The following is a 25,448-nucleotide window of genomic DNA, read 5'->3' as shown; positions in this document are numbered from 1 at the left end:
TATCAATAGCTTTACTTTAAATGTTGCCATATAAATTACTACAAACAAATCAATATTTCTTAAAACAATTCATAATCTAAAAAAATATTTATAAAACGAATAAATTTAGAAATATATACACATATAAAAAAAATGTCCATATAAAATAACTATAATATACAATTAGTCGTGTCAGCCGTTGGCACCTTCGCAGGAACGCCGCTGCGGAAAGTAAAGATCGAGGTAGGCTTCTTTTCTCAGCTTTTTCTGTATTTCTTCATTTGTCATTATTTTTAAAGCTGCTTGGCAGCTGTTGTGTGCGTGGGCAAAGAAACAATCCCGTACAGACTGCAAAAAAAGTAGGTTCGATGGAAGACATTTAATAGAAGCATTAATAAAGGTTTATTAGTTCAACATACTATTTTGTACCGTTCGTTGCCACACTGATACAGATATAACTTGTTAAATCCTCTTATCCAGCTTTATGAGGAATACATGGCAACTTTTTCATATACAGGGAATCAAACCCTGAGGAAAATGTAGGAACTAAAGTAAAACTCACCTTAAAATCAGCTAACTTCGCGCCTTGGAATTTGGATAGACAATGTTTGAACAACTGTGCATAATGATCTCTACAGAGGAAGATTCGATTCTCAAACTGCCAATAATCCCCTTGTGCAGAACACGAGCATCCACAATATCCGCAGGCATCCAAGTTATAGGGTACACATTTGATCTAAATTACAAAAAAAAAATCATTTCCTCGCACGGAACAAGAGTTTAGTACCTCTGTACTAAACAAGGGTATAAACCCCTACCCCTATGGATCAACTTGTATTTTTAAGATAGAGACAAGACAAGACACATTTTTGAGTAGGTTTCTTGTTTCTTACCATAACGGGGCAGCGTAAAACTTTCTTCCCAGAAAAACTATATGCAAATTTTATCTGTCTCTTCTTAAATTCCGGACAGTAATCACAAGGTCTGCAAAGATAAAAAAGTATTGAGACTGCTTTAATTTTCAGTGTTTTAGAAGAGGATTCTTATTAGATCAAAATACTTACGAGGGATAGGGATTAGCTTTGAAGATTCCCTTTCTCTGTCCGGTTTGGTTGAATGGCGCACAGTTCTGAGGAAAAGGTTTCTTGGGCGGAGGCTCCCGTGGAGGTGGCTGGTACTCGTGCTTTATTGTGGATCGTGGAGCTCTCGGTCCGAGACCGTATTTGCTGTAAAACTGAAACAAAGTGTTTTTTGAAAGTCAACTAATAAACCAAACCAAGCCATCAACAACTGAAAACAAATAAGATAAAAATATGTCCAGAAATAGTGGGTAGAGTAAAACCAAGAGAAGTCTGCAACGATTTTGATAGCACACGCGGAGCAAGTGTTATTTATACGTCATCATTTCATAGAAGTTTGACGTTTTAAATAACACATGCACTGCCTGTGCTATTAAGGGGCTACCTGAGGTTTTCATCGATTTTTGACAAGTTTTGAATCGTATCTCCTACTTTTGCACTACATATAGAATTATAAGACAAGCGGCTATCAGTTCTTCAATCTGAACTCCAATCTCCATTTTTGTCTACCGGATTGTGAAAAAAATGAATACTTATTTATTTATGATTGTTTTAAACTATGTCTAAAAAAACACTTTTTTCGTATCTCGATTGCTGTGAAAGATCTTACTTATACGAAATCTACATATTTGGGTTCGTCTTAGACGTCTCTAAAAATTTGTCTAAGGTTTTAATTTTAAACTAATTAGCACAAAAGTTATGGACAGAAAACCAGTTTTTTGGCCTAAAATTGTTCAACTTTGATGCCAAATATTTCGAAAATTGCTAAAATTCGTTGCTGTTAATATGATAAACTACAAAAAACATTAGAAAACTAAGGGACTCAAATCGCAGGTCATTGGGACATGGGATCCCCTTAAGAATTCCAACATTATCGTTTATCAAAGGAGCTTATTTTAAGTTTGATAAAGATCAATACTAAAAGTCAGGAGCGTTTAAGCTCGTCACAGACGGAGCGATAATGATATAGGCAGATATCGGCAGATACCGACCGATATATCGCAAGGCATCTGCAGATACGTTGCGATAAGATATAGTAAGATACCAAAATATATATTATCGCTCCGTCTGTGATGGCCTGTATGCTGATATAACTGGAAGCTTCGACTTAGGTGCAGGTTTAAATATGTATGCGTATACAAGTAATTCTTGTCAAAGTACCCTATGAGTTATATCGTAGAACGCATCGCGGTCGCCGTTATAAGTTCCAGGGCCTAAGTTGGGTCTTCCTTTCTGCGTCAAAAGCCTCATGAAAGGACTCATACATGGGCCGTCGGTGGGAAGGACTTCTCGGGCCAGTCCAGTTCCAAAGCATATGCGCGGTGCCTCCTTTTTCGTCACCACATATTCGAAATCTAGAAATCAGAAAAACACGGTAAGTATTACTTTTTAGGCATATCCCGAACTTCCTTTTAGGGGGAAATATATTGTGTGAAGATTTGTTAGGGTGCGGTGTAAAATTAACTCTATATTGTATATTTCTCACATTATTCATTAGAAAGTGGAGGGTAGTATTTGTCAATTAAGTAACCATGTCACGCGATCATTTTGAACATCGAGCTAGTGGATCCCTAGACATTCGCCTCAGTAGGTATTTGTGGACGAATAAATCACTCACTCAATACCTATTAAAACGATTGTTTTTCACGAAATTTCAACAGACACATTACCATCATGGGAAGCCTCATGCATGGTATTCGGACGCAAATACCGGCGTGCGTAAGGACGTTGCATCATTACACCGTTAAACCCTACTTGTTCTAGTAAAAGTCTATAGGTACTGGAGTAAGTAAAGTTTACTGGATTCTTCGCAAGTCAGCAGGCGACTGAGAGTCGCGGGGTTTCGTGATTGTGTGCACAATGAAAATATGACGAATCCGGCTATTACGCTTTTATTGGGGCGCACGTTCGATATAATAGTCGGTTGAGCACATTGCCGGTTTTTTGTGGGACATGTGTATTTAATAATAATAAAGCATAATTGTCGGGCAATATTAGTGTTTCTGTTTGGCCCTATGGTTGACTGGTAGAGAATGCCTTTTCACATTAAGCCCATCATTTGTACATAATTGTATATCTTTGTCCAATAAAGTTTAAATAAATAAATATTCAAATTACTAGAGGGTCTAGAGGTTTAGTTTGAATTCAAAATAGAACACTGTCAAATGAACTGGAAGCCGACTGGAAATCACTTTCGTAAGAATTAATAGAAGCTGTGCCAATTCTTGGATTTGGGTTGCCGAGCGGACCCCGGGCTCCTTAAGTGAGCCTCGGCGAATTCCAGGATAACGCTAGGTAGAGGAAGATGATCTTCCCTGATGGTCTGACCTTCAGACTAGGCTCTCGAAAAGTCTGAAACACTGGAGGATTAAGGTACCTAATTAGTCAGCAGCCTACAAGTGTAATCCCTTATGTTTCGCGAGAAATCACTTTCGCGTGAGTTCTCGACTACTTATTTATTCCTATATTTATGTTACTTACCTACATAGTCTTATAACTATGGGGAAGAAGTCCTACTTTTTATCCAATACGCCGTGGTATTGCAAATCGTGTATTCAAATAATAATAATAAAAAACATTTTTATGGAAATGGAAAAGTATCATGAAGTATCGGGTCATGACATGATTCATAACAACAACCTCCCTACAACCTTACGAAATAGCCGAAATATTACGAATATATGGGCACGTTATGTACGCATAACGTAATAATGAAAACGCATAAAGTACCTAACCGAATAATGAATCAGTTGCGTTTTTCTATTTTTCTTACCTTCAGTCACATCCCACGCTGCCATTTAATTGTTCATATTTTCTGACTGTGACTAAAGCCACATGACTGAACTGAAAAGAGACAAGGAATTTGTAATGCATCATGGACACACTAAAATCAGAGGTAGACATGGGAACATGAAAGCTGCAGAAACAAATTGGCTAAATTAAATAAAAATTGGGAAGACTTGGAAGGATCAAAATATGGCACGCGATCCAGACGCGACCACGCTTATTTTATGTTATGTAAATTAAAATGGGAATACTTAAACAACTCTATGAGCAATATGGAGATGTACGAGATAATTGTATTATTACAAACCTTTTAACCGATTAAAATACTATATAAAATTAAATTGTATCTGTAATAAGAAGCTTATTTAATTTTGTAAATGTCTTCAAAACATTATTGACAAAATATTGACAATGACAACATAATTACATTTATTGTCATTTAATTTGTCAAGTCACACGAGTAACACAGAGTGCTTTTTATCCAATTTTTATGTTTTATAATTGTAATAATTTATGTTCATTTTAATCACGACGCAAATTTAATGTTAAAAAAAGTCGTGGTACGTATAATGTATGTGGCGAGCTTTTTTTTTTAAATATGGCGCGCAGCGTAACCGAAAATTATGTGCAATAGCCCGCCAAAAAAACTTCAGTATCTTTGAGGTACATTTAAAATCGTCGTCAATAAATAATATCGTCACGTTGCCAATGGTCGTCAATGACAAGTTAGCAGTTATCAAATCAAACGATGCGATGACCAAAGAGCATATAATCACTACGTCGATGACAATGTGCCAAACACTACGAGCGAACGAAACGCGATTGAAAGTTTCGCCGTTTTTCGTTCATATCTAATCTATTCTATTTACGATTTTTATGTGGTGGTAATGCGTGTTGTGATAAGAAATTAACAAATTGCATTTAAAACACGCGGAAAACGGTATGTAAAATATTATTTCATTTTCCTGAAACTAATTGCACATTTCTCAAAGTTGTCTTATTGCGGGTGTCACATTACTTTCTGTGAAGTAATTTTTATGTTATTATGTCATAGCTGGCAATAGAATACTTGAATTCAAGTATTTACAAAGTTACACTTATTTCGTTAATTATTTCAGTATTCTAACTTGACAAGTAGATATTCATTGCTCTATTGTCAAAAATTACTTTCACCCTGCAAGTGCCCTAACAAAATATAAGGTAGTTTTTTAATAGCAGCTAAGGAATATAATACTTTTCGGTCTGGTTTATAGTGAAACCAATTTAATGTATTACAGGCAGTATTGTTGGTGATTGTTGGTTAAAGTGTTAATAATTTCAAGGCCATTTATTTTGTCATACAAGTTTGAGAATTGTTAGTACCTTTGTTACAAACCTTATACTTGGTCTAAACAATTTCTAGGCTCTGCTTTAATATTTATCTAACTATTAAGTTTATTTTAAACTAAAACATTTATTTCATATTAAAATCTTCTTCTTCCTACCCTTATCCCATGTTATGTGGGGTCAGCACAACATGTTTTTCTCTACCATTCTCCTCTATCTTTCGTCACCTCAGCACACTCCTTTCTTTCTCATATCCTCTTTCACACAATCCATCCATCGCTTTTTGGGTCTACCATACGCTCTCCGTCCATCAACATTCATCCCTAACATTCTTTTGCCTATATGGCATTCATCCCTCCTCATCACATGCCCATACCACGCTAACCTACTACTTCTTATCTTCTCCGTTACTGGTGCTACTTTCAAACTTCCCCTAATATACTCATTCTTAATACGATCCTTCCTCGTCACTCCACACATCCATCTCAACATTCTCATTTCCGCTGCATGCACTCTTCTTTCATCCGTCACTTTCGTCGCCCAGCATTCTGATCCATACATTACAACAGGTCTCACGATCATCCTGTAAATTTTCCCCTTAAGTTTAAGAGGCATTCGTGGATCGCAAGTTGTTCCAGAGACCTGTCGCCATTTCATCCATCCCGCATTTATTCTATTTTTCACGTCACGGTCGATGCGTCCGTCGCTCTGGATCAATGACCCAAGGTACCGGAAGTCGGAGCAGACTGGTAGGGATACACCATCTAAGGCAATATGGGTAAAACTGGTTAGACCACCGAAATCGCAGAACATGTGCTCCGTTTTGGTTCTGCTTATTTTCAGTCCCACACTTTCCAGCTTTTCTTGCCATTTTACCAGCCTGCTCTGGACCTCAAGTGCATTATCTCCGACAAGAACAATGTCATCGGCAAACAGCATACACCAGGGTGCCTCCTCCTGTATTTCATATTAAAATACACATAACTAAGTACATACATCTTTAGATCATTGTTTAATGAAGATGTTATGGAAGATTTATTGGAAGCTTAAGTTAATTATTAAGTAGTCATAGTAATTTTACAAAATTTAAGTGTATAGCTTAGACTTTAGTTCCCTATTCTTCATCTTAGCTGCATCCAGTTGGCTTTGGCTGTAATTTCTTAAAAATAAACAACCATAGAGTATCATAAAATTGTTTTAATAAATTTTAAATCAATAAATTTCCAATTGTTGCAGACAATGCCTCTTGCCGCTAAATTCATAGTGCCTGTTGCTCTTGGCTTGTCTCTAGTCACCGTCACAGCTTTCGTAGTGTACTATGTCTTGAAGAAGGATGAGGAGTCCGGAGACTCCAAGCCCATCGCCACTTCTCGGGTGAACACCATTGAAGTCAATGTTCCTAAAAGTCTGGTCCCTGCTTTAATTGGTAAGTAGTTTTATGTGGTATTCCATACCCTTTTAAAATTGGTAGTTGAATTTTTTTTGTTTTGTATGTAACAAAATAATTATCACTCTGTTCCAATTTCCAATTCAAAATGGTTTAACATGGGTTTAACCTAGGCCCAATATGCATTACAATTTACTTTTCATTTTGGATTCAAATGGATTAGAATCTTTCATAAAACAAATAAAGTATCAGTGCAATATAGTAAAAATATTGAAATTCTAGATACATAGTTGCATACATGTGTTTACAGGTCCTTTTTATATCTTGGTTACAACATGTACCCATAAGGGCATAACAACATTGTTACTTAAATAATACTTAATCTAAATTATATCTTAACAACTATACATTATTCGCCGGCTAACTATACATTATTAAATTGTATTACATTATATACATCAAAATCTTAAATTCAGCATCATTTCTAAGCCTGACATATTTTGGCCTCGTTATCTGCCAAGGATAAATATACTTTATGGCTTGTAGATAAGTGGCATATTATCATAAATCTATTGTAGTGTTGCTAAACGTAATATTCATGCCTATAAGATATTACTCACCGCCCCTTGTGTCCACGAGCATTTCATAGATTAATTGCTTCTTTACAACAATATTTGTATATGTCTAGTCTACATATAAATAGAAATTGTCTAAATGTGCTTTGATGTAATGCCATGCATTGTGTAACTATTTAGTTTAAAATAGTTTTTTTTTGTTGTTTCTCAAGGTTGCAACATAAACATAAAATGCTACATTTTACACGCTTGCCGAGGCTTGGCAAGCGTCTACAAGCTTCAAGCCTTTACAAACGCTTGGATGCCATTTACATGCTTGCGAGTGCGTTACTGTGTTCCGGACAAGCCAGCATGGCAGACGTGGACGTTGAAGTTGTGTTGGCAATTGCTCTAAGTTTGACATAAACACGCGCTAACGTGTAAATACGTCAACAAGCGCTTGCCGCAAGCTCCCTTCGATCTGTCTCCAAAAACCGACACACTAGCCCGGATCGCGACAAGTTCTTGCAAGCTCACGCAAGCCAGCCAAGCCAAACACAACCCCGTTCACACGCTTGTGTTTGTGAAAGCTTGTCGAGACTTGCCAAGCGTGTAAACCTACTTACTATAACACTTTGTTTGTACTTTTTCTCTTATTAGTAATCATGTTTACCTTAGATTAGTTAGAGTATGGACAATTTTGAGCAATCAAATGAATATGATACTGAAATAAATAAAAAGTGGAAGAATTCACTGTCTTGGGTGGGACTGGAACCCACGACCACTGAATCACTAGTACAGTGCTCTACCATCTGAGCCACCAAGACCGTATCCAAAGCAGCGAATATTTCCACCACATATGAGGCTATGAGCCACTAGGGAAGCTCCAGCGACATTTACCGTCGCTAGAGCCTCCCTAGTGGGTAAATTAGTTTATGATATAATCAGGAAACCAACTTATCCAAGATACCACCCATAGGTTTACTGTTGTACAGTCGCCATTCAATATATTGGCCAAGGTGGTCAAAAATATCTGAATACACCTCTATTGTCAAGACATTGTAGTGCATAGTGCATGTTCATATATTTTGTTTAATTACAACTGTATTCTGATTGAAAATGATTTAAATTTCATTGATCTTAATAAGTACTATACATAGGACCTTGAGCCGTACGAAGTTATATAGTTGGTCAAACCAAATTGGCAGTAAATAAGAACAAAAAAAACTATACTCATCCTTTTCTTTTGGGTGCTAGTACTAGTGTAAGACAAAGATAGTATGATTATCTCTGTCTATGTTTGAAATGAGACAGTCCTTTGACAAACTATATATTCCCAGGTCGCAGCGGTGCCAACATAAAGGACATAGAACACAAATCCGGTGCCAAGATTAACTTCAAAAAGTTTCCGGACAAAGATTATGACACATGCGTGATAAGAGGCGAAAGCCACACTTCGCAGACGGCTGAGAACCTTATAAGGGAGTTTATGAAACAGCAGCCCATCATTGTTGAAGATACTTTGGTTGTGCCCAACTGGGCTTGTGGCAGGATCATAGGTGAGCTATTTCTTATTTTACACATCAAAACCACACAAAAAAAAAACAATAACATTGGACGCTACAATAGGACTCAGCATAATGCCGCGGCAATCCGTGGAACTTACTTTCAATGAAAGTGAAAGGATCTCTTTGGAAACTTTCGTTCTTTTAAAGGACGATATTGTACTGACCTCACCATTTCGTTAATCAAGAGCGGCCCTAGTGGTGCGGGCGGCGGCCGTGTGACAGAGGGCCTACCGCGAACACCGAAGTTTGCAAATTGCGGGCAACTTTCCCTGTCACTCTAATTCAGTCTTAATTTAAGTAAAAGATAAAGATGTACGCAATTGGCGAATTTCGGTGTTCGCGGTAGGCCCTCAGAATTGAGCGTCGAAACGGGAGAGTTGCTGAAATTAACCAAAAAGACCTGTTTTGAGGGTTGAGCTCTAGTCGATTAGGTTTCGCACCGCTTTTTCTGTATTTCTCGCCTGAAACACGGTACCCTAGTTCAGGCACATGTAAAACGTCACTATTTTGTAAGCCTTTGTTTTGTATGAATGTAAGCATGCCACGTGTTTATAAGTTTTCTTTATATATTGCAAATTTTCTGTGCTGTTGTAATAAATCACTTACAAAAAACGGTAGTGTACCATTTGATGCAGTAGATTTTGTATAAAACGTTTTTATTTTAGGCTCAGGCGGTGAGACAATCAACGACATCAGCCACCGTAGCGGAGCTCGAGTAAAAGTAGAGGGGCCCCCAACGGCCGACAACGCATCGCAGAGGCATGTCACCTTCCGAGGCACCAAGGAGCAAATCGAGGTTGCCAAGGGACTGGTGTCCAGCTGTGTAAGTTGGCTGTTCATATAAAGACAGTATGAAGGTTAAAGGGGGGCCTTCGACAGCTGACAACGCAACGCAGGTATGTTTGAAGCCCGCCACTGGTACAAGTATATATCGTTATATGACGCCCAACCCAAAAGTCACTAACCTAATACCCCAAGTTCAGATAAATAGTGAACCATACTAGAAGCAAAACAAGGGTGATTGTTTAATAATTTTTGCAATTAGTGCATTTTCGTTCGACCACAATCGGCATCGCTCAAGGACGTATAAGCAATAGGTATGTTCAAAATTTTTATAAAAAACAAATTAAATCCCGTCAGGTGGCTCAAGAGAAATGCCGTCGCGAAATCGATCAGTCAAAGCGTAGTCCACGCCACGTCCAAGTCCAGCCAGCCACGAGCGCAGCGGGGGCGTCAGCGCAAGCGGGAGCGGGAGCGGGGACGGAAGAGAGAGCGGGGACGGAAGCGAAAGCGCGCGGCGACCACGTGGAGGAATCGCCAGGTGACCCCAAACGCGTCAAGTATAAGCGGAATGGTAAGAATTGCTAACCGCATGGTTTTGTTTGTATTGTCTTGTATCAGTCGTTGGCGTAATAAGGTATTGTTTTAAAGGCTTCGGCGGTGGTTCGCGCGACTCGATCAAAATGTATAGACTCGCATGAACCTGGACGACAGCGGCGGTGGCGGCAGTTGCCGTCGATCGCGTGCGTCCAGTCCGCGGTCTGGGACAATTAGGCTCTCCCTACATATGTCGACCCGCAATCGGCAAAAGCCGATAGAAAAAACCTTTATGTCTGCGCAATAAGAGCGAAAGAGGCGTCGGCGCGTCGGCAGGCGTCGGCCGATGCGAGCCGATCTGAATTATGAGTTTTTCGCTCTTATTGCGCAGACATAAATTTTTTTTCTATCGGCTTTTGCCGATTCCGCGTCGACATATGTAGGGAGAGCCTTACGCTATATTCACATAGACTATTGTGTGTATATAATAGATCATATAATTGACAGAACCTTGTTACGCCCACGACTTTAGCCAGGGTAAAATAATCGAAAAACAATAATTTTAGCTCTGGAAGTATTTTTCTATACTCAAATTATTTTACCCTTGCTAAGCGTGTTATTATTAACATAAATATATGCATAAAATTATACATGTATTTTTACCCTCAATTGAGCATTTCAGATGCAAAAACTGGCATAAATTAAAGCTTTAAAGAAGAGAAGTGATATAAAAAACACTAAAATAATTACGAAATTTATTATGATGTGAACATAATACACACCTACTTACTACCTAATACACGTTTGCCGCACGAGACGAAAGCAAGGTTTAGAATCATTCGATCTAAAACTATACCTACATACATATAAACTCTATACCAGTGGTTCCCAAAGTTGACTGGGCTGGCCCACCTAACAAAAACTGCCAAATTCGGGAAATATTATTGGTATAAACGCTCAGATGCCCTAGTAGTTTCAGGGCCCCACTCAATATTTGCTCGCGAACCATAGTTTGGGAAATGCTGCTCTATGCTACTTTGCAGTTGTATTGTACTGTAATATTAAATACATGAATAAGCAATAATTCATTCCCCAAGATCGGAAGATATATAACCACTAGCGACCCGACCCGCCCGGCTTCGCACGGGTAGTTCAACTAATTTACTCAAAACCTTTACAAATTATACATATAAACCTTCCTCTTGAATCACTCTCTATAAAAAAAAAACGCATCAAAATCCGTTGCGTAGTTTTAAAGATCTAAGCATACATAGGGACAGACGGACGGACAGACAGCGGAAAGCGACTTTGTTTTATACTATGTAGTGATGCAACTCAAATATTCAAAAGTACATACCAAAGTCAAACAAAACCTGAATTGGTTGTAATTAGATGCCAACTTTTTTAAGATGCTCGAAAATATATATTTCATTCGTTAATACGGCGATGACGTAAACATTACATCATCGCACCTCCACCGTTATTCGTGACACTTGGATTATACGAGTACATGTTGACCGGACAAATATTTGCGAATTGTTACATTGTGAACCTCACGTCCCTCCGGTGTTAATTTACAATTCCAACTCGCAGTCTCGCACTTCCATCTCAGTAGCTCAAGGATGACGATTACTGAGTCGGGTTTGTAAGGTGTTATCGTGAATACGATTAACTGACCAATTTCAAACCTTGTTGCAAATAAATAAGGTCTTCCGATGGTCAGTTCGTTGTACTGCTGTTAGTACTACTTGGTAGAATCTATTTGTAAAATCAAATTCATTCATCATCAAACTGATTAAACTGAAGGACATTTTTGGATCCAATATTTGAAAATTATGATGTAAGTTTTGATTGATCTCCTTATTTGTCCCCCTGTTGTGTTGATCTAACTTATCCCCTAGTTTGGTTTTTGTGATAATACCTTATGTAGGTTTATCGAGACGTAGAACTTCTTACAACACATTTACACATCGGTACTTTACATCTCAATTTCTTAGAGTATTTTAGTAATGGAGTGAAGTCGTGTAAGTATTTAATTCACGTACTTTAATTGTTCATGTTCAGCCATTTATAACTGGGTAATTTTTCCATGACTAACATCTGCGTGCGTGACGAGTCAAATACATTCTTAAAACTACTTTCTGACGATAAAATACAATTAGTGTTTACTTTTTAACAAACTTAAATAATGAGGTTATTATCTTATCAATTGCAAGGCAGCTCTTTATAAGCTAGCTGCGATACTTATAGTAGCTAATAGTTTTTGTACTATGGGATATGAAGTCTAGAAGTAGTAGGGATTGCATGGATAAGGTGTATTTTGAATGTGTTTGAGGTTTGTGTGATAGAGGTTTATTGGATATAATATAAAATATTATATGCAATAAATATTATTTTGATTAGTTTGATGGTTTTTAAAAGGTCAGGGCAGACAGGATAATTCATATCAGTTATTTTTGTTGTTTTTGTGTGTATTTGTTGCATGTTTTTTATTCATTTATATTTATTTTGTTTCCTTTGGAGATTTCGTACAGTTATATTTTTATTTTAAATTAATTTACAAACAGCAATCGAGTTAGTAACTATAAAGTTTGTCCATCAACGACCCAAATATCTCACCATTATACCTTATTAGACTGTATTAAGGACTTAAGATCAAAATTACCTTCACTTTTACATTACAAGTCTCGCCGCTTTGCTTTTCAACTTAATTGTCACGCTGATAGCTCCTTGGGCCCGTTTTTCAAAAGCTTATAGCTTGTAATACAAGCTTTTAATAAACGGGCCCCTTGTCGATAATTGACAAGATGACAAGGTATCTTCTGACAGAATTAGTAGAATTACACAAATGAAAGCTACACCTTTCCCAGTTTAATATAATGTAATAGATTTTTATTTTTAAGATAAGCTTATTAGCTCTCAAATATTAATATTATTTATTTTGATCTTGATTTTTTTTTTCCGCAGAAGCCGCATCGTCCAGTATCGAAGTATACGTATCAGCAGTGTCGTCCCCCGCTCGCTTCTGGGTGCAGTTCGTCGGGCCACAAGTCTCTCAACTAGACGAACTGGTCGAGCACATGACAGAGTACTACGGCGACAAGGCGAATCGCGAGGCGCATGCGGTTAGTATCTGAGTCGACGTGTCGGCCGTGTCGTCCCCCGCTCGCTTCTGGGTGCAGTTCGTCGGGCCACAAGTCTCTCAACTAGACGAACTGGTCGAGCACATGACAGAGTACTACGGCGACAAGGCGAATCGCGAGGCGCATGCGGTTAGTATCTGAGTCGACGTGTCGGCCGTGTCGTCCCCCGCTCGCTTCTGGGTGCAGTTCGTCGGGCCACAAGTCTCTCAACTAGACGAACTGGTCGAGCACATGACAGAGTACTACGGCGACAAGGCGAATCGCGAGGCGCATGCGGTTAGTATCTGAGTCGACGTGTCGGCCGTGTCGTCCCCCGCTCGCTTCTGGGTGCAGTTCGTCGGGCCACAAGTCTCTCAACTAGACGAACTGGTCGAGCACATGACAGAGTACTACGGCGACAAGGCGAATCGCGAGGCGCATGCGGTTAGTATCTGAGTCGACGTGTCGGCCGTGTCGTCCCCCGCTCGCTTCTGGGTGCAGTTCGTCGGGCCACAAGTCTCTCAACTAGACGAACTGGTCGAGCACATGACAGAGTACTACGGCGACAAGGCGAATCGCGAGGCGCATGCGGTTAGTATCTGAGTCGACGTGTCGGCCGTGTCGTCCCCCGCTCGCTTCTGGGTGCAGTTCGTCGGGCCACAAGTCTCTCAACTAGACGAACTGGTCGAGCACATGACAGAGTACTACGGCGACAAGGCGAATCGCGAGGCGCATGCGGTTAGTATCTGAGTCGACGTGTCGGCCGTGTCGTCCCCCGCTCGCTTCTGGGTGCAGTTCGTCGGGCCACAAGTCTCTCAACTAGACGAACTGGTCGAGCACATGACAGAGTACTACGGCGACAAGGCGAATCGCGAGGCGCATGCGGTTAGTATCTGAGTCGACGTGTCGGCCGTGTCGTCCCCCGCTCGCTTCTGGGTGCAGTTCGTCGGGCCACAAGTCTCTCAACTAGACGAACTGGTCGAGCACATGACAGAGTACTATGGCGACAAGGCGAATCGCGAGGCGCATGCGGTTAGTATGTTCGTCGGGCCACAAGTCTCTCAACTGGACGGACTGGTCGAGCACATGACAGAGTATTACGTACGGAATGCAAACCGGATTTTAATTGTGTGGAAAACGCGGTTAATAACCGGTCATTAACCGAAATGTTCATACAAATAAAAACCGGTTTGCATTCCCTAGTATTACGGCGACAAGGCGAATCGAGAGGCACATGCGGTTAGTAGATATAGACATTTATAGCTGGTCAAGCAAATCTTGTCAGTAGAAAAAGGCGGCGTGCTTGATTTGCTTGCTTTATCTTATAAATATTTTTAAGTATAGTTTGTCAAGGGACTGTCTCATTTCAAACATAGACAGAGAGAATCATACTATCTTTGTCTTACACTAGTACTAGCACCCAAAAGAAAAGAATAATTATAGTTTCTTTTGTTCCTATTTACTGACAAGATTTGCTTGACCAACTATATCTAACACGTCATGAGTAGATAGGATTTTCCGGTTCTGCCCCAAGGCTCACCCCATTCCGTACTTACCACTGAGAAGACGAGAAATATGTCCACGAATAGATAGGATTCCTCGGTTCTGTACCAAGACCTGCCAAGTTACGCCTACCACCCCGTCCCGTCTCCCGTTCAATCTTCAAGTTTTGATTGTATATCGCCCCCACACCCCACGCTCGCATCCTGAGATTAGGACGTCTGGGTCATGGCCCCGCACTCTGACAGTTCGTCGGGAAAGTCTCCGCGCGAGCGGTGCATTCGCTAGTTCTGGACGCACCTGAAAATGAAATTATATTTATGAGTATTATTTTATTTCAGTTAACATCGGTATCAGTAGGGCAAGTGGTAGCGGCAGTGTTCCGACACGACGGGCGCTGGTACAGGGCGCGCGTGCACGACATACGACCCAACGAGTTCGACGCCACCAAACAGGTACTATCGCCATAAGTTAACATTTGTACCTCAATTCCTATAAAATGAGGGCTATCGATTTCATGTTCACCAGTTGGCGCCACTGAGTAGGTATGGTTATTATGGGTGTCGTGAATTGTTATTATGGGCGCGACAAAGTTTTAATTTCCAATCATATTTAATACACAGCATAATACTAAACCGTTAAAAAATTACCTCTTTATCATTACAAGTGGAACTCCTTTTCTAATTTCACTTAGCAGAAAAGGAGTTCTGCTTGTAATATTAGCTGTAGTTTTTTTATGCAACACGGCCCAGATGTCACAAGTATCGCTACCGACGAAAAATGTACTGCTAAAACAATTTACAACTAATATTATAAGCAGTTGAAAAAAAAATAGAGTTCCGGTTTCATCGGTTATAATATTAGCTGAAAATTATTGAGCATTAGAGCTTTCGTTCGTCGCGACATCTATTGTCAACTAGCAGTACTGATAAATTCCGCTACTTGACGTTAGATGTCGACTACGAAATAACTCGCGTTTTAGTAAGAAAACTGATGTATGGAATGGAGTTACCACTCTTTTTTATATATTTTTCTATGTCTTAATTTGTTGCCCCCTTGACCCGCTTAGTTTTACATCTCTTTTTCTGAACTTTTAAAGTACGGACACTTATTGAGCCGTAACTCATATTTTCAAGAAATAATCCGAAATAAGTTCACAAAATAATTTTAATTGTAATAAACGCGCGTAACCCACCCAGAAACAGTTTTTTCGGAAACCTCACGCTACACTAGCGCCTCTAGCGACGAATTCATACCCTAGCCTTTGGGCTGTATAGTATTGGATCAAAGCTGTGCGTATGATATTGACGAATATATATAAAAAAAAATGGGCAGGTGGCGGATGTGTTCTACTTGGACTACGGGGACAGCGAGTACGTGGCCACGAACGAGCTTTGCGAACTGCGCGCCGACCTTCTACGGCTGCGGTTTCAGGTACGGTATTCGAACATTCACAGCATCACAATCTGCACGCCTACATAATTCAAACGAGTCATTTGTAAGTGTATAATCTGCATTTGTGTTTCTGAGGAATAGTAGAAATCATACCGGGGCACTGAATAGCTGCCAGACGCCTGAATCTAATGACAAGGATAGTATAGCAAACTGTCAAGTTTAGTTGCTCTCATTATTATATATGCAGCTGCAAAATTCCATGGACTTCATACCATCATTCGTTTGGTACTATTTTCCGGGGCTAGTGCTTATAAGGGCATTCACGCCCATTGTCCATTTCTTGTCCCTTTCACTTGCATACAAAAGGGCGACAGAGAGGGCGCTTGTCTAACTCTTTAAATTGAGCTAGGTTTACTTAGACGCCTCCGCGCTCGGAGCATACAGCTTATAACGACCTTCCACTTTCTCGGATCGAAATCGCGCATTACGTGAACCTTTGACACTTTGGGGGTCATCTACATCAGACTGTTATGATTAAACTTGAATTGACAATCGAGACCGTAGTTATTTTTTAAGAAGAAGAAGAAAAGATATTGTCTTTTGTTAGACATAACATAATTATTGAAAGTCATAATGTAATGATTGTCATATTATCATTAGTCATAATTCTGAAACCGTTAACTTTTCAGGATTTTCCTTAGGTTATCCTATAGATTAAACCTAACCTAACCTAGGTAGAGAGTATCATTTCGTTCCATTTGGAGTTGAAACTCTAGGTCCATGGGGTCCCAGCGCGCATAAGTTGTTTGCAGAAATCGCGAAGCGTCTGGTTGACGTAACTGGTGACCGAAGAGCTGGCGGCTTTCTCACACAACGTATCAGCATTGCGATACAGCGGGGAAATGCCGCCAGCATCCTTGGTACAATGCCTCAAGGGCCTATTTTAGATTTAAGCTAGTTATTAATTTCGTTTACGTAGTACCACTGTATATATCTTGTATGTAAATAAATTTATGAACACCTAGGTTAGGTTTGTTTTATGGCAATACTGAAAAGTTACGCGTTTCTGAGAAAAAACCTAATTATGACTAACGAAAATGTGGACAAACAATACATTATGACTTAAAACTATATGGGAAACAATAGAGACCCGTCAAGTAAATACGGAACTATAAAAAGGCCAGCTATTCTATAAATATTATATTTTGCATTTTGTTACTTTACGTTTTACGCTTGCTTATTATATGTAAATAGAAATCGCAAAACGCTTTCATACCTTTAAAACATTGAGTGAATAAATTAAACTAATTTGAACAAGTTTTCAGGCCATGGAGTGTTTCCTAGCGGGCGTAAAGCCTGCGGGGCGCGAAGAGGACGTCATCAGAGTGACAGCGACGGGACAACGCTGGGAGCACTGGCCCGCACCCGCCGTCGAGCGCTTCGAGCAGCTAGCACAGGTCAGGAATCGTACATTAATATAATTAAATTAAATTGTAATAAATATTAAACCATTCATAGTCATACAAAATAATGGCACCGAACCAAAATACCTTGGTCTGGTTTACGAAAAAAATATCAGAATTGTTCAACTGTATGCACGAGTAAATTTAATTATTTATTATGATTTTCAATACTTTACAGAGTTAAGATATATTACTAACAAGTTTAATTTAAGTTACGTATTTTAAAGACATTACATATGTTTTATTTATAAGGTTGCGCGGTGGAAGCCATTGGTGTCAAAAACTTGTACGTATAAGAAGACGGCAACGGAAGACCAGAAAGAAAAGGAGATACCTGGCATTAAACTGTATGATATCACTGAAGGTAAATTGATTGTTCATTAGAATTTAATGTGATATGATGTTATGTTATTTAATTGAACAACATCGATTTGAAAGTTGGGAAGGGGGATTACCAATGTTACAATATTGGGTTACGTTAGAAGTATAAATAATGAAGTTATGTCAACCATTGTTTTATATGGTGAAATTAATACTACATGCTTATTGTTAGACGTATATTTTATCTTTTGTCGCAACTTACTGTAAGACTTGTGGAAATTTCGATTGTTGTTAAAATGTCGCGTTTATGTTTAATAACGTGGGTTTTTGGGATTGTCTGCTTTTCATATTTGTATCTCAAATTCGTTTTATATTAAGGGCAAGGTGCACCTCGCCCGTACAGTCCGTATATTTTGTGTACATTTCAAGCGTGCATGAGCGGTTGCTGCCATATTGATCGAATAAAGGGAGCACCAGCGTCCAGTGTTCATGCGAGACTCGCAGCCGACGAATCGACCATAGGAAATAACCATCCGGTCGTTGTTCCTTATTGAATAGAAGGCGAGATTGACATCGGTGCAGTACTGATAGCGGAGGGGCACGCAGCGCTCGCCCCCGCCTCCTCCCCCTCCCCCTCCGCCGCCGCCGCGCCCCGCGCCTCCCCGCCGCGGCCCCCGCCCTCGCCCTTCGGCGACCTCGGCGCCTCCAGGTACACCCACTATATATTATCTCACTATATACTTGCCGCAATACCAATACCAACAGGCGATTGAGATCATAATGCTATCCTTTACCCTTGTTAAGACCGACCAAGAGTGAAAGAGATGGCATTATGACCTGACTCGCGACTTAGTTTCCTTTAAGCAAAATGAGCTAACTTAAGGTTTTGAGGTACTTTCCCTCCAGCGCCCATTCATTCTTTTCACACTGTATAATCGCGGAAGAGTACGCAGTGGCCGCCCCCGCCCCCCGCCGCGCTCCAGGTACGCGACGCCCTTTTTACCCAACTGCGCGTCACAAAATGTGTCCACGCAATTTTGACACTACTAACGTCGCACTATATCTACAGTATATTTAGATAAAAAACATAACACGTATAAATGGTGACCGCCCTAACAATATACAAATTTTAAGAAGTAACAACAAAACGTATAAAAATCACTGACAAAAATTATTGTCCTGTAGAAAAACCGTTACTTATCTTGCTGATAGTCAAATACATTTTTATTTTCATGCTTACTAGGACTAAAACAAGCAAGTATTCATTCAATATTGTAGTAAAATATTGTAATTATTATTTCCCAAAAATCCTCTAAGCCTCCTTGTAGCAAACAAAACAGTGTTTCTGTTAGGTAGGTAGAAAACGGCCTGTTAAATTCACTACAATGAACTCAGATGAACTATTTCATACAACTGCTACATTATAACAGGAAATAACATAGGGCCTAATTAAAAGCTCCCACTAATTTGTTCTTGCTTTGACAATGCAGATAATAATCGTTCTTATCAATAACTGAACAATTACCATTGTGTCGTGCACAAACATTATGCGTTATCGACTGTTCATTAAGGTTTCGAATATTAACCCAAAGATGGAGACACCGTCGCCAACACATCGCTTGCTTTTCTTGCTTTCTCTTTCACACCGACGTATTTTGTATAAAGCTATTTCATTTGCGAGAAAAAAACATGTTATTTACTATGAAAATGAAACTTTATTACGCACCACAGTCATTTAAATAATGCTATATGATTATTTACCCTACAAAATTGAGTCCAAATCATCCTTGTCATGTTTATTTTAGGCAATGTTCTACGTCGCGCTTTCAAAGTTTTTGCATCGCTTCGCTTATATACGTTCTAGCGAAAGATTAGTCGGAGAGTCCGTTCCTACACAAGCAGGTAGTGAAGCTAGCTACTCCCGCCGCTCTTTGACATGTCTTTGGAAAGCTAGTCTTTCCTTTGACATGTACTAGCGGAGCGTGATTGAACCGAGCGGGTGGACGGCGTTTGCTTTCCGTACGATGTGTGCGAGGATTGCAGTACGAGGTACTGATGAAGGGTACAAGTACGAGGCGCAGTACACTGGAGGTAGTAGAAGAGGTTATATGTAATTTAACCTAACCTGTGGTACGAGGGGGTAGTACAACATCGTGTATGAAAGCCTATGCGGTCCGAAGTGACGGTTACTCACGCCCCCATGGTGAGCGGTGGGCTAACGTGTCTGAGGGGACTAAAGTACACGGTCTTCGGCACCACTGTTGTAGAAAATTTGACTCTCTTTTTTTAGGGTTCCGTACCCAAAGGGTAAAACCCTATTACTAAGAATCCGTAGTCCGTATTTTACAATACATATTACTGCAATGTTCTACCACCAGAGTGCAGTACTAGCCTTTGTAGTAAACCATAGAGTAACTTATACATACTGTACCTTTAACAGGTATTTGACAAGTTTTCAGAGATAATAAAATATGACATTGATGCATCAAGGCGGTTAGTTTACAGAGGACCTACCGGGAAACGCGAATCCGAAATTTCGCTATCTGCCTCTTTATCGCTGGAATATGCAAGTGACAGAGATGTTAGATATCGAAATTTCGATTTTCTTGTTTCGCGATAGACCCTCAGATTGTGGTAGTGGCCACGCCCCCTTCGCAGAGTATCGCGTAATATTTTTTCCCTATTAGCCGCTTTTAATATGCTAGGGTGTAAATTAAACAATATTCACTATTGTATTACATGAATCCCATAAATAGAGCTGGAGCTTTTAGAAATTCATCTAATATGGGACCCATATTATATTATGATGCATAAATGATTTAATCACATTTTGTGACTATACTCATTATACAGGCAGCAAATGGAACCAAAAACTGACAGAAAACTCTAAGATTGTGAGTCCTGTGAGTCCAGTTTAAATTTCTTTGGATCAACTTCAACGATTGCAGCGCCATCTGCGTTAAGTTTTGCGTGATTATCCTCATTGGCATAGAATGGAAGAGACTGAATAAACAATATTTGTGTACAGGGTGCTCGGGATGGTAGAGAACCGCAGCTCGTCCTTGCCTCGTGACCACAAGGAAGACCACACTGCAGATAACAACAACACACAGGGTAAAGAGTAAATACATTACCATAGAATAAGTTATAGGACTAAAGTCGCGTCTGGCCAACTCTATTGTAGCATTTGTAGCACCTGCAGTAGAGTCTTTAAGACCAAGTTCGGCCTGGCCAGCCACATTCGAGCCCATAATAGGCGTAATCCATAATTGCTGAGGTCGCCGTCATCGAAATCGATGAGGAGGACTATATATATATATAAAAGTAGTCATCTTTTTTCCATATTATTTGCTTAAATTACTTCTTTTACAGTCAAATATCCATCAACTATTATAACTTTTTAATATTTTGTGTTCTACGTTGTATCGATATATGTGTATGTATAAATGAGAACTCCCTATGACAGTTCAAAAATGCCACAATAATTCCGGTCTCTGCTAATGACGTTTAGTTGCTTAAGTTGGCTGATACGAGTCATGTACTAAAACTAGAATAGGTCTCGGCAATCTTTTTAGAGAATCGCAAATCATAATAAAATTACCCGATTTAGAAATGTCAAAGAGACACAACGATTAATTTGACTGGGTAAGTCCTCTAATACTTCATTGTTTGAGTGTCTTGAAGAGGCGAAATTTAGGGCGAAAGAGCCGCATACGGCTCACGCACGAACCGGAGTTAAATATTGTCAACAAACAAAAATTAAAGTTAAAACACAGTTAATTATGATAAATAAGTAGTTAAATATAAATTTCTAATTATCTACTATTATTTGATTTAGTAAAAATTTGTTTGATTTAGTAGGTATCAAATTATTCACAAAATAAAACTTTCTTAATTCCAGCATCTATCCTCGCCACCTCAAAATCCCTAGGCTCCGGCATAGAAGCCTCGCACACACCGGTCTCCATGACCAACGCGGACCTCTCGAGGCCCAAACAAAACGGCTCCCACGACCTCATCGAGGCCGAGCGACGCTACGAGGCCGACATAGATGTTCCTCACACGCCCGACTTACACAAGACCCCTTTAGATGAACTAAAAGCTAATATTAATAGGATCGATTCGCATCATGGTAATTTAGAATCGTTGGGCAGATTGCATGAATTATAAGCTAGCTATATGAAATATAAATATGTGTGTACATTTTAGTTTTGCTCGGCGATAAAGTTAAGTGTACAGATATTTATATTTTTTTCAATTAGCCGTGTTACTTTTTCAGACACATGGTATTATTGTATTTTGTCGAAAGCAAACGCTAGGTATAATCAAACCAAAAATAAAATACTTTTTGCCTGAAAACGTTACAATACATATACAGGTTGGCTAAAAAATAAGTGCATCCCCGTTGCCAGGAAGCTTTTGGGATTATAATGAGCAACTTTTAATATGGGACCAACCCCGAAATTGCTAAAAAAAATTGGTTGTTTCATACATTTTGGCTAGTCCATTTTCTATGGGAGGGTAATTTTTTTTTCGCGATTTTGTGGTTGGTCCCATAGTAAAAATTGCTCAGTATAATCCCCAAACCTCCCTGGCAATGGGAATGCACTTATTTTTTAGCCACCGTGTATATAGAAAAATAAATATGCACTCGAATCTAACACCCTTGAGTATTAGAGCTTGTTTAGATCTTTTTGAGCTCTTAATGTCGGTATTCAGCTTTTAATTGCACTTTAGTATAAAGTTCACTTTTAAATGTCAATAAGGGTGCGTTTCGAAGAGATCAACGAAGGATGTGTTTGTTTGACCAATAGAATCACTTGATTTGTTTTCCTCACTCAGCGTGCAGTGATTCTATATCTATCTATTGGTTCTTAAAATCATCCCTCGCAACGCGTCCTCGCACATCTTTTGGTCGAAACCATCCTTACTCTGATGTCATATTTTTTCTTCTTCGACCGTTGTTCAAAGGCCCCTTGCCTTCAAATGTCTTTTGTGAAAAACTAAATTGGTTTGAAAATAATTATTAGAAGTCTAGGTTTTCAAGTTTTTACTTCAGATTCAAAGAGACAATAATCAGTGTAAGTGTAAGGGCATTGAATTAGGGTTTTAAAGCTAACCCTAATTCAAATGCATGCAATCTTACTGAGTTATAGCTCGCCACAGGCGCGAGGGTAAATGATATGTGTATGTTAAGAGAGAGTATTATGAAGAATTGACGAAAATAATTCATGAAACCTTAACATTTTTATCTGAATTTCGTCACGAAAATATACCTAATGTGCTTCAGGGCCAAAAAATGTGACAGAAAGAGAAATCTAAACTACAGAGTTCCAACTCGTTTTAGTAACGAGATTAGCGACGTCTTTTGACAATAATACCTTGTACCTACTGGCTAAATAAGACAGTTCTTGAGTATAATCCCTCGAGGCCCGTTGACCGTTGAAAAATTATCTCTGTCTCACGGATGCGATATATCACAAGCAATTTCATACAAAATGTATGAAAAGTCACAGACCCCCTGGGACTTGGAAGTTTTTAACGTTTTTGTATATGGTAGGATTTCGTTTTTTTTTTTGGTCGTACAGCGTCTTCGCTTTATCTTCGTGCATTGTGGCGGGCCTATGACAGCAGCGTTTCTTATTATCTATGGTACAGTCATAGAGTAAAGCAAACATGATTGTCTTTATAACCAATCGTGACAAGTGATTATTTCTGTTTTACCTGTAGATTTGTTACTGTGATCCTAAAAATATATAAGAAATATGTATTTTAGTTGTAGTTTAAGATTAACTTTTATGTCCGATGTCCGTTCGTCCCTCTTGCAGTTTCATACTTGCTAGTGAAGGACGAATGCTTTACTCCCCTTTTTTAGTTACATCCAAATGCATAACAGTATCAGTCGTTCAAAGTACTTATCGTAAAATTAGTTGATAGTAAATTAAGGTCTGTAAAACCTTTTGCGGTCTATTATCGAAGATATATTTTTTCGGCCAAATGTGGACCTTATTTTAATGTCGTAAGGTCTATTGGTGTCGGTTGAGTATGTTTTACTTTGTACATACGTATTTGTATAAAAATGCTTTAGTTAGCTGCAAAACATCTGTTTTGTCAGTGCAATAGTTAAGATATTATTGAGTTCGTTAGGTGTAGATATTTTGCAGCTAACTGTAAACATATAATTATGTAGTGTATTGTAGGTATACGTAATTACCTAAAGATATCAATGTTAACAATAACAGAGTAATATTGCAGGGCAACAAACTATGTAATTTTGGAAAAGTTATATGTTTTGGTAATTATTATTAATAAGATACTAAATAGTAAATAATGTGTAAATCAATCCTTCTTCCAATCTACCTCTAAATTAGAAAAATGTCTATTATTATAAAAGTCAAACTTATCACATTTAATGTTTGATACTGTTTTATACTAACATGTTGTACAGTCAGCAACAAATATTTATTAACTCTTCAAAGACAAAAATACACCGAAGTTCAGTTAACAGTGTTAGTTTCGAGGAAAAAGCACCGCTTTTTGCCTAAGTAATCCCAGAATCTGTCACAAAGTTTTATTGATTAGTTCCCGATTCGCTAGATTCTCGTTTAGACGGATTGTGCCGTACTAAAGTTGATCCGAGGAGACAGGAATCCGGCAAAACGGGAACTAATCGCTTCATTTCAACTGTGTCGGTCTGTTGCATATGTAGAAATTGTAGAACAAAGCATAACCTTCTTAGGCTATAACATGCGCTTCATAGGGTGGGTCCTTAGCTTACGTAAATTGTATTACTCAGCATTTTATCTCATCATTGTATTATTTCTTACACAATTTTCTCACAGCTTTGTAATTTTTATACGGTTTTCAAGTAGGTTTACGACTTTTGAAATTAGAATTATTTTTCTTAAAAAAACGCTTTTTAACCTCGTAAGTCCTGTAGGTATTTGTTCGATAGCTATAGTACATTCTACCGAAGGTACTACATAAAGTACAAAATTTGCTACACACCGAAACCCATATTCCTTGTACATATTTGTATTTTTGCAGTAAAGAAAATGTCTTTAAGGGATAAAGCAAGTATTAGTAGTAGGTCTTGTATATTTGGCAGTTATTCCTGCTGTGAAGTTGTAAGGTCACTAAGGTCAATGTGAGGGACTGTCTACAAGCTATTTCGATTGTACACATTACTCCACTTACAGAAGGCTGGTAGAGCAGGAGTCATACTCTTCCTTTCTGTGTCTGAGCGACGTACGTATACCTCCACGTTGACCTTAATGTCTCTACTGTCGTTAAAGTCATAGTTAAAGTACACGGGGATTTGCGAGGTTATTGTAAATTTATGTCGTCTAGTTATCTACATAAGATGCGTCACATTCAACCATGTCTTAAATAGAATTTTGAACATATGTTTAGGTATGAAAATGTCACAAAGGCTTTAATAGTTATTTGTTATACAAGGGTGCAAAGTTGTATTTTACCCGCGAGTGTGGAATTGAAACACGAGCAAGCGAAAGGATTCTATAGTTGAACCACGAGCGAAGCGAGTGGTTCTAAAATAGAATCCTGAGCGTAGCGAGTGCTTCAACACACGAGAAGTAAAATACATTTGCACCCGTGTGTAACACAAAACTTTTCACCTCACTATAGCGA

General features: G+C 39.0%; 2 protein-coding genes and 1 non-coding gene across 4 annotated transcripts; 1 reads left to right on the top strand and 2 right to left on the bottom strand.

Annotated features, from left to right (window-relative positions):
- Positions 1–138: 138 nt before the first annotated feature.
- LOC134746740 (uncharacterized) lies at positions 139–3,925 on the bottom strand. 2 transcript variants are annotated; one of them, XM_063681265.1, is made up of 6 exons: positions 3,832–3,925; positions 2,220–2,413; positions 1,044–1,213; positions 873–963; positions 542–715; positions 139–327 (listed from the first exon to the last, which is right to left on the bottom strand). In XM_063681265.1, the coding sequence occupies exons 1-6, from the start codon at positions 3,854–3,856 to the stop codon at positions 172–174; spliced, it is 810 nt and encodes a 269-aa protein (XP_063537335.1). In that variant the 5' UTR covers positions 3,857–3,925; the 3' UTR covers positions 139–171. The 2 variants fall into 2 exon arrangements, with proteins under 2 accessions (XP_063537335.1, XP_063537334.1); XM_063681264.1 differs by lacking the exon at positions 3,832–3,925 and adding an exon at positions 2,729–2,822.
- A 710-nt stretch (positions 3,926–4,635) lies between these two features.
- Positions 4,636–25,244, top strand: LOC134746852 (tudor and KH domain-containing protein homolog). The gene is made up of 13 exons (XM_063681418.1): positions 4,636–4,785; positions 6,408–6,597; positions 8,453–8,671; positions 9,346–9,503; positions 9,821–10,034; positions 12,965–13,122; positions 14,961–15,074; positions 15,955–16,053; positions 17,340–17,471; positions 17,730–17,841; positions 18,357–18,507; positions 20,827–20,912; positions 21,700–25,244. The coding sequence occupies exons 2-13, from the start codon at positions 6,411–6,413 to the stop codon at positions 21,966–21,968; spliced, it is 1,899 nt and encodes a 632-aa protein (XP_063537488.1). The 5' UTR covers positions 4,636–4,785; positions 6,408–6,410; the 3' UTR covers positions 21,969–25,244.
- Positions 7,867–7,939, bottom strand: Trnat-agu (transfer RNA threonine (anticodon AGU)). The gene has a single exon. It is a non-coding gene; the product is annotated as a tRNA-Thr (tRNA).
- Positions 25,245–25,448: the final 204 nt, after the last annotated feature.

The sequence above is a fragment of the Cydia strobilella genome, chromosome 13 (genome assembly GCF_947568885.1).
Source record: "Cydia strobilella chromosome 13, ilCydStro3.1, whole genome shotgun sequence".
Taxonomy (NCBI): Eukaryota; Metazoa; Arthropoda; class Insecta; order Lepidoptera; family Tortricidae; genus Cydia; species Cydia strobilella.
This window is presented reverse-complemented; position numbering and strand designations above follow the sequence as displayed.

Coding starts and splice junctions, on each gene's coding strand:
- LOC134746740 (XM_063681264.1), bottom strand. CDS start 2,795: ATGATGCAACGTCCTTACGCACGCCGGTATTTGCGTCCGAATACCATG. Junction 2,414..2,728: donor GCATGAGGCTTCCCATGATG/GTAATGTGTCTG, acceptor TCTGATTTCTAG/ATTTCGAATATGTGGTGACG. Junction 1,214..2,219: donor TCTACGATATAACTCATAGG/GTACTTTGACAA, acceptor ACTTTGTTTCAG/TTTTACAGCAAATACGGTCT.
- LOC134746852 (XM_063681418.1), top strand. CDS start 6,411: ATGCCTCTTGCCGCTAAATTCATAGTGCCTGTTGCTCTTGGCTTGTCT. Junction 10,035..12,964: donor CGTCAAGTATAAGCGGAATG/GTAAGAATTGCT, acceptor TTTTTTCCGCAG/AAGCCGCATCGTCCAGTATC. Junction 17,472..17,729: donor GCTTCGAGCAGCTAGCACAG/GTCAGGAATCGT, acceptor TTTATTTATAAG/GTTGCGCGGTGGAAGCCATT.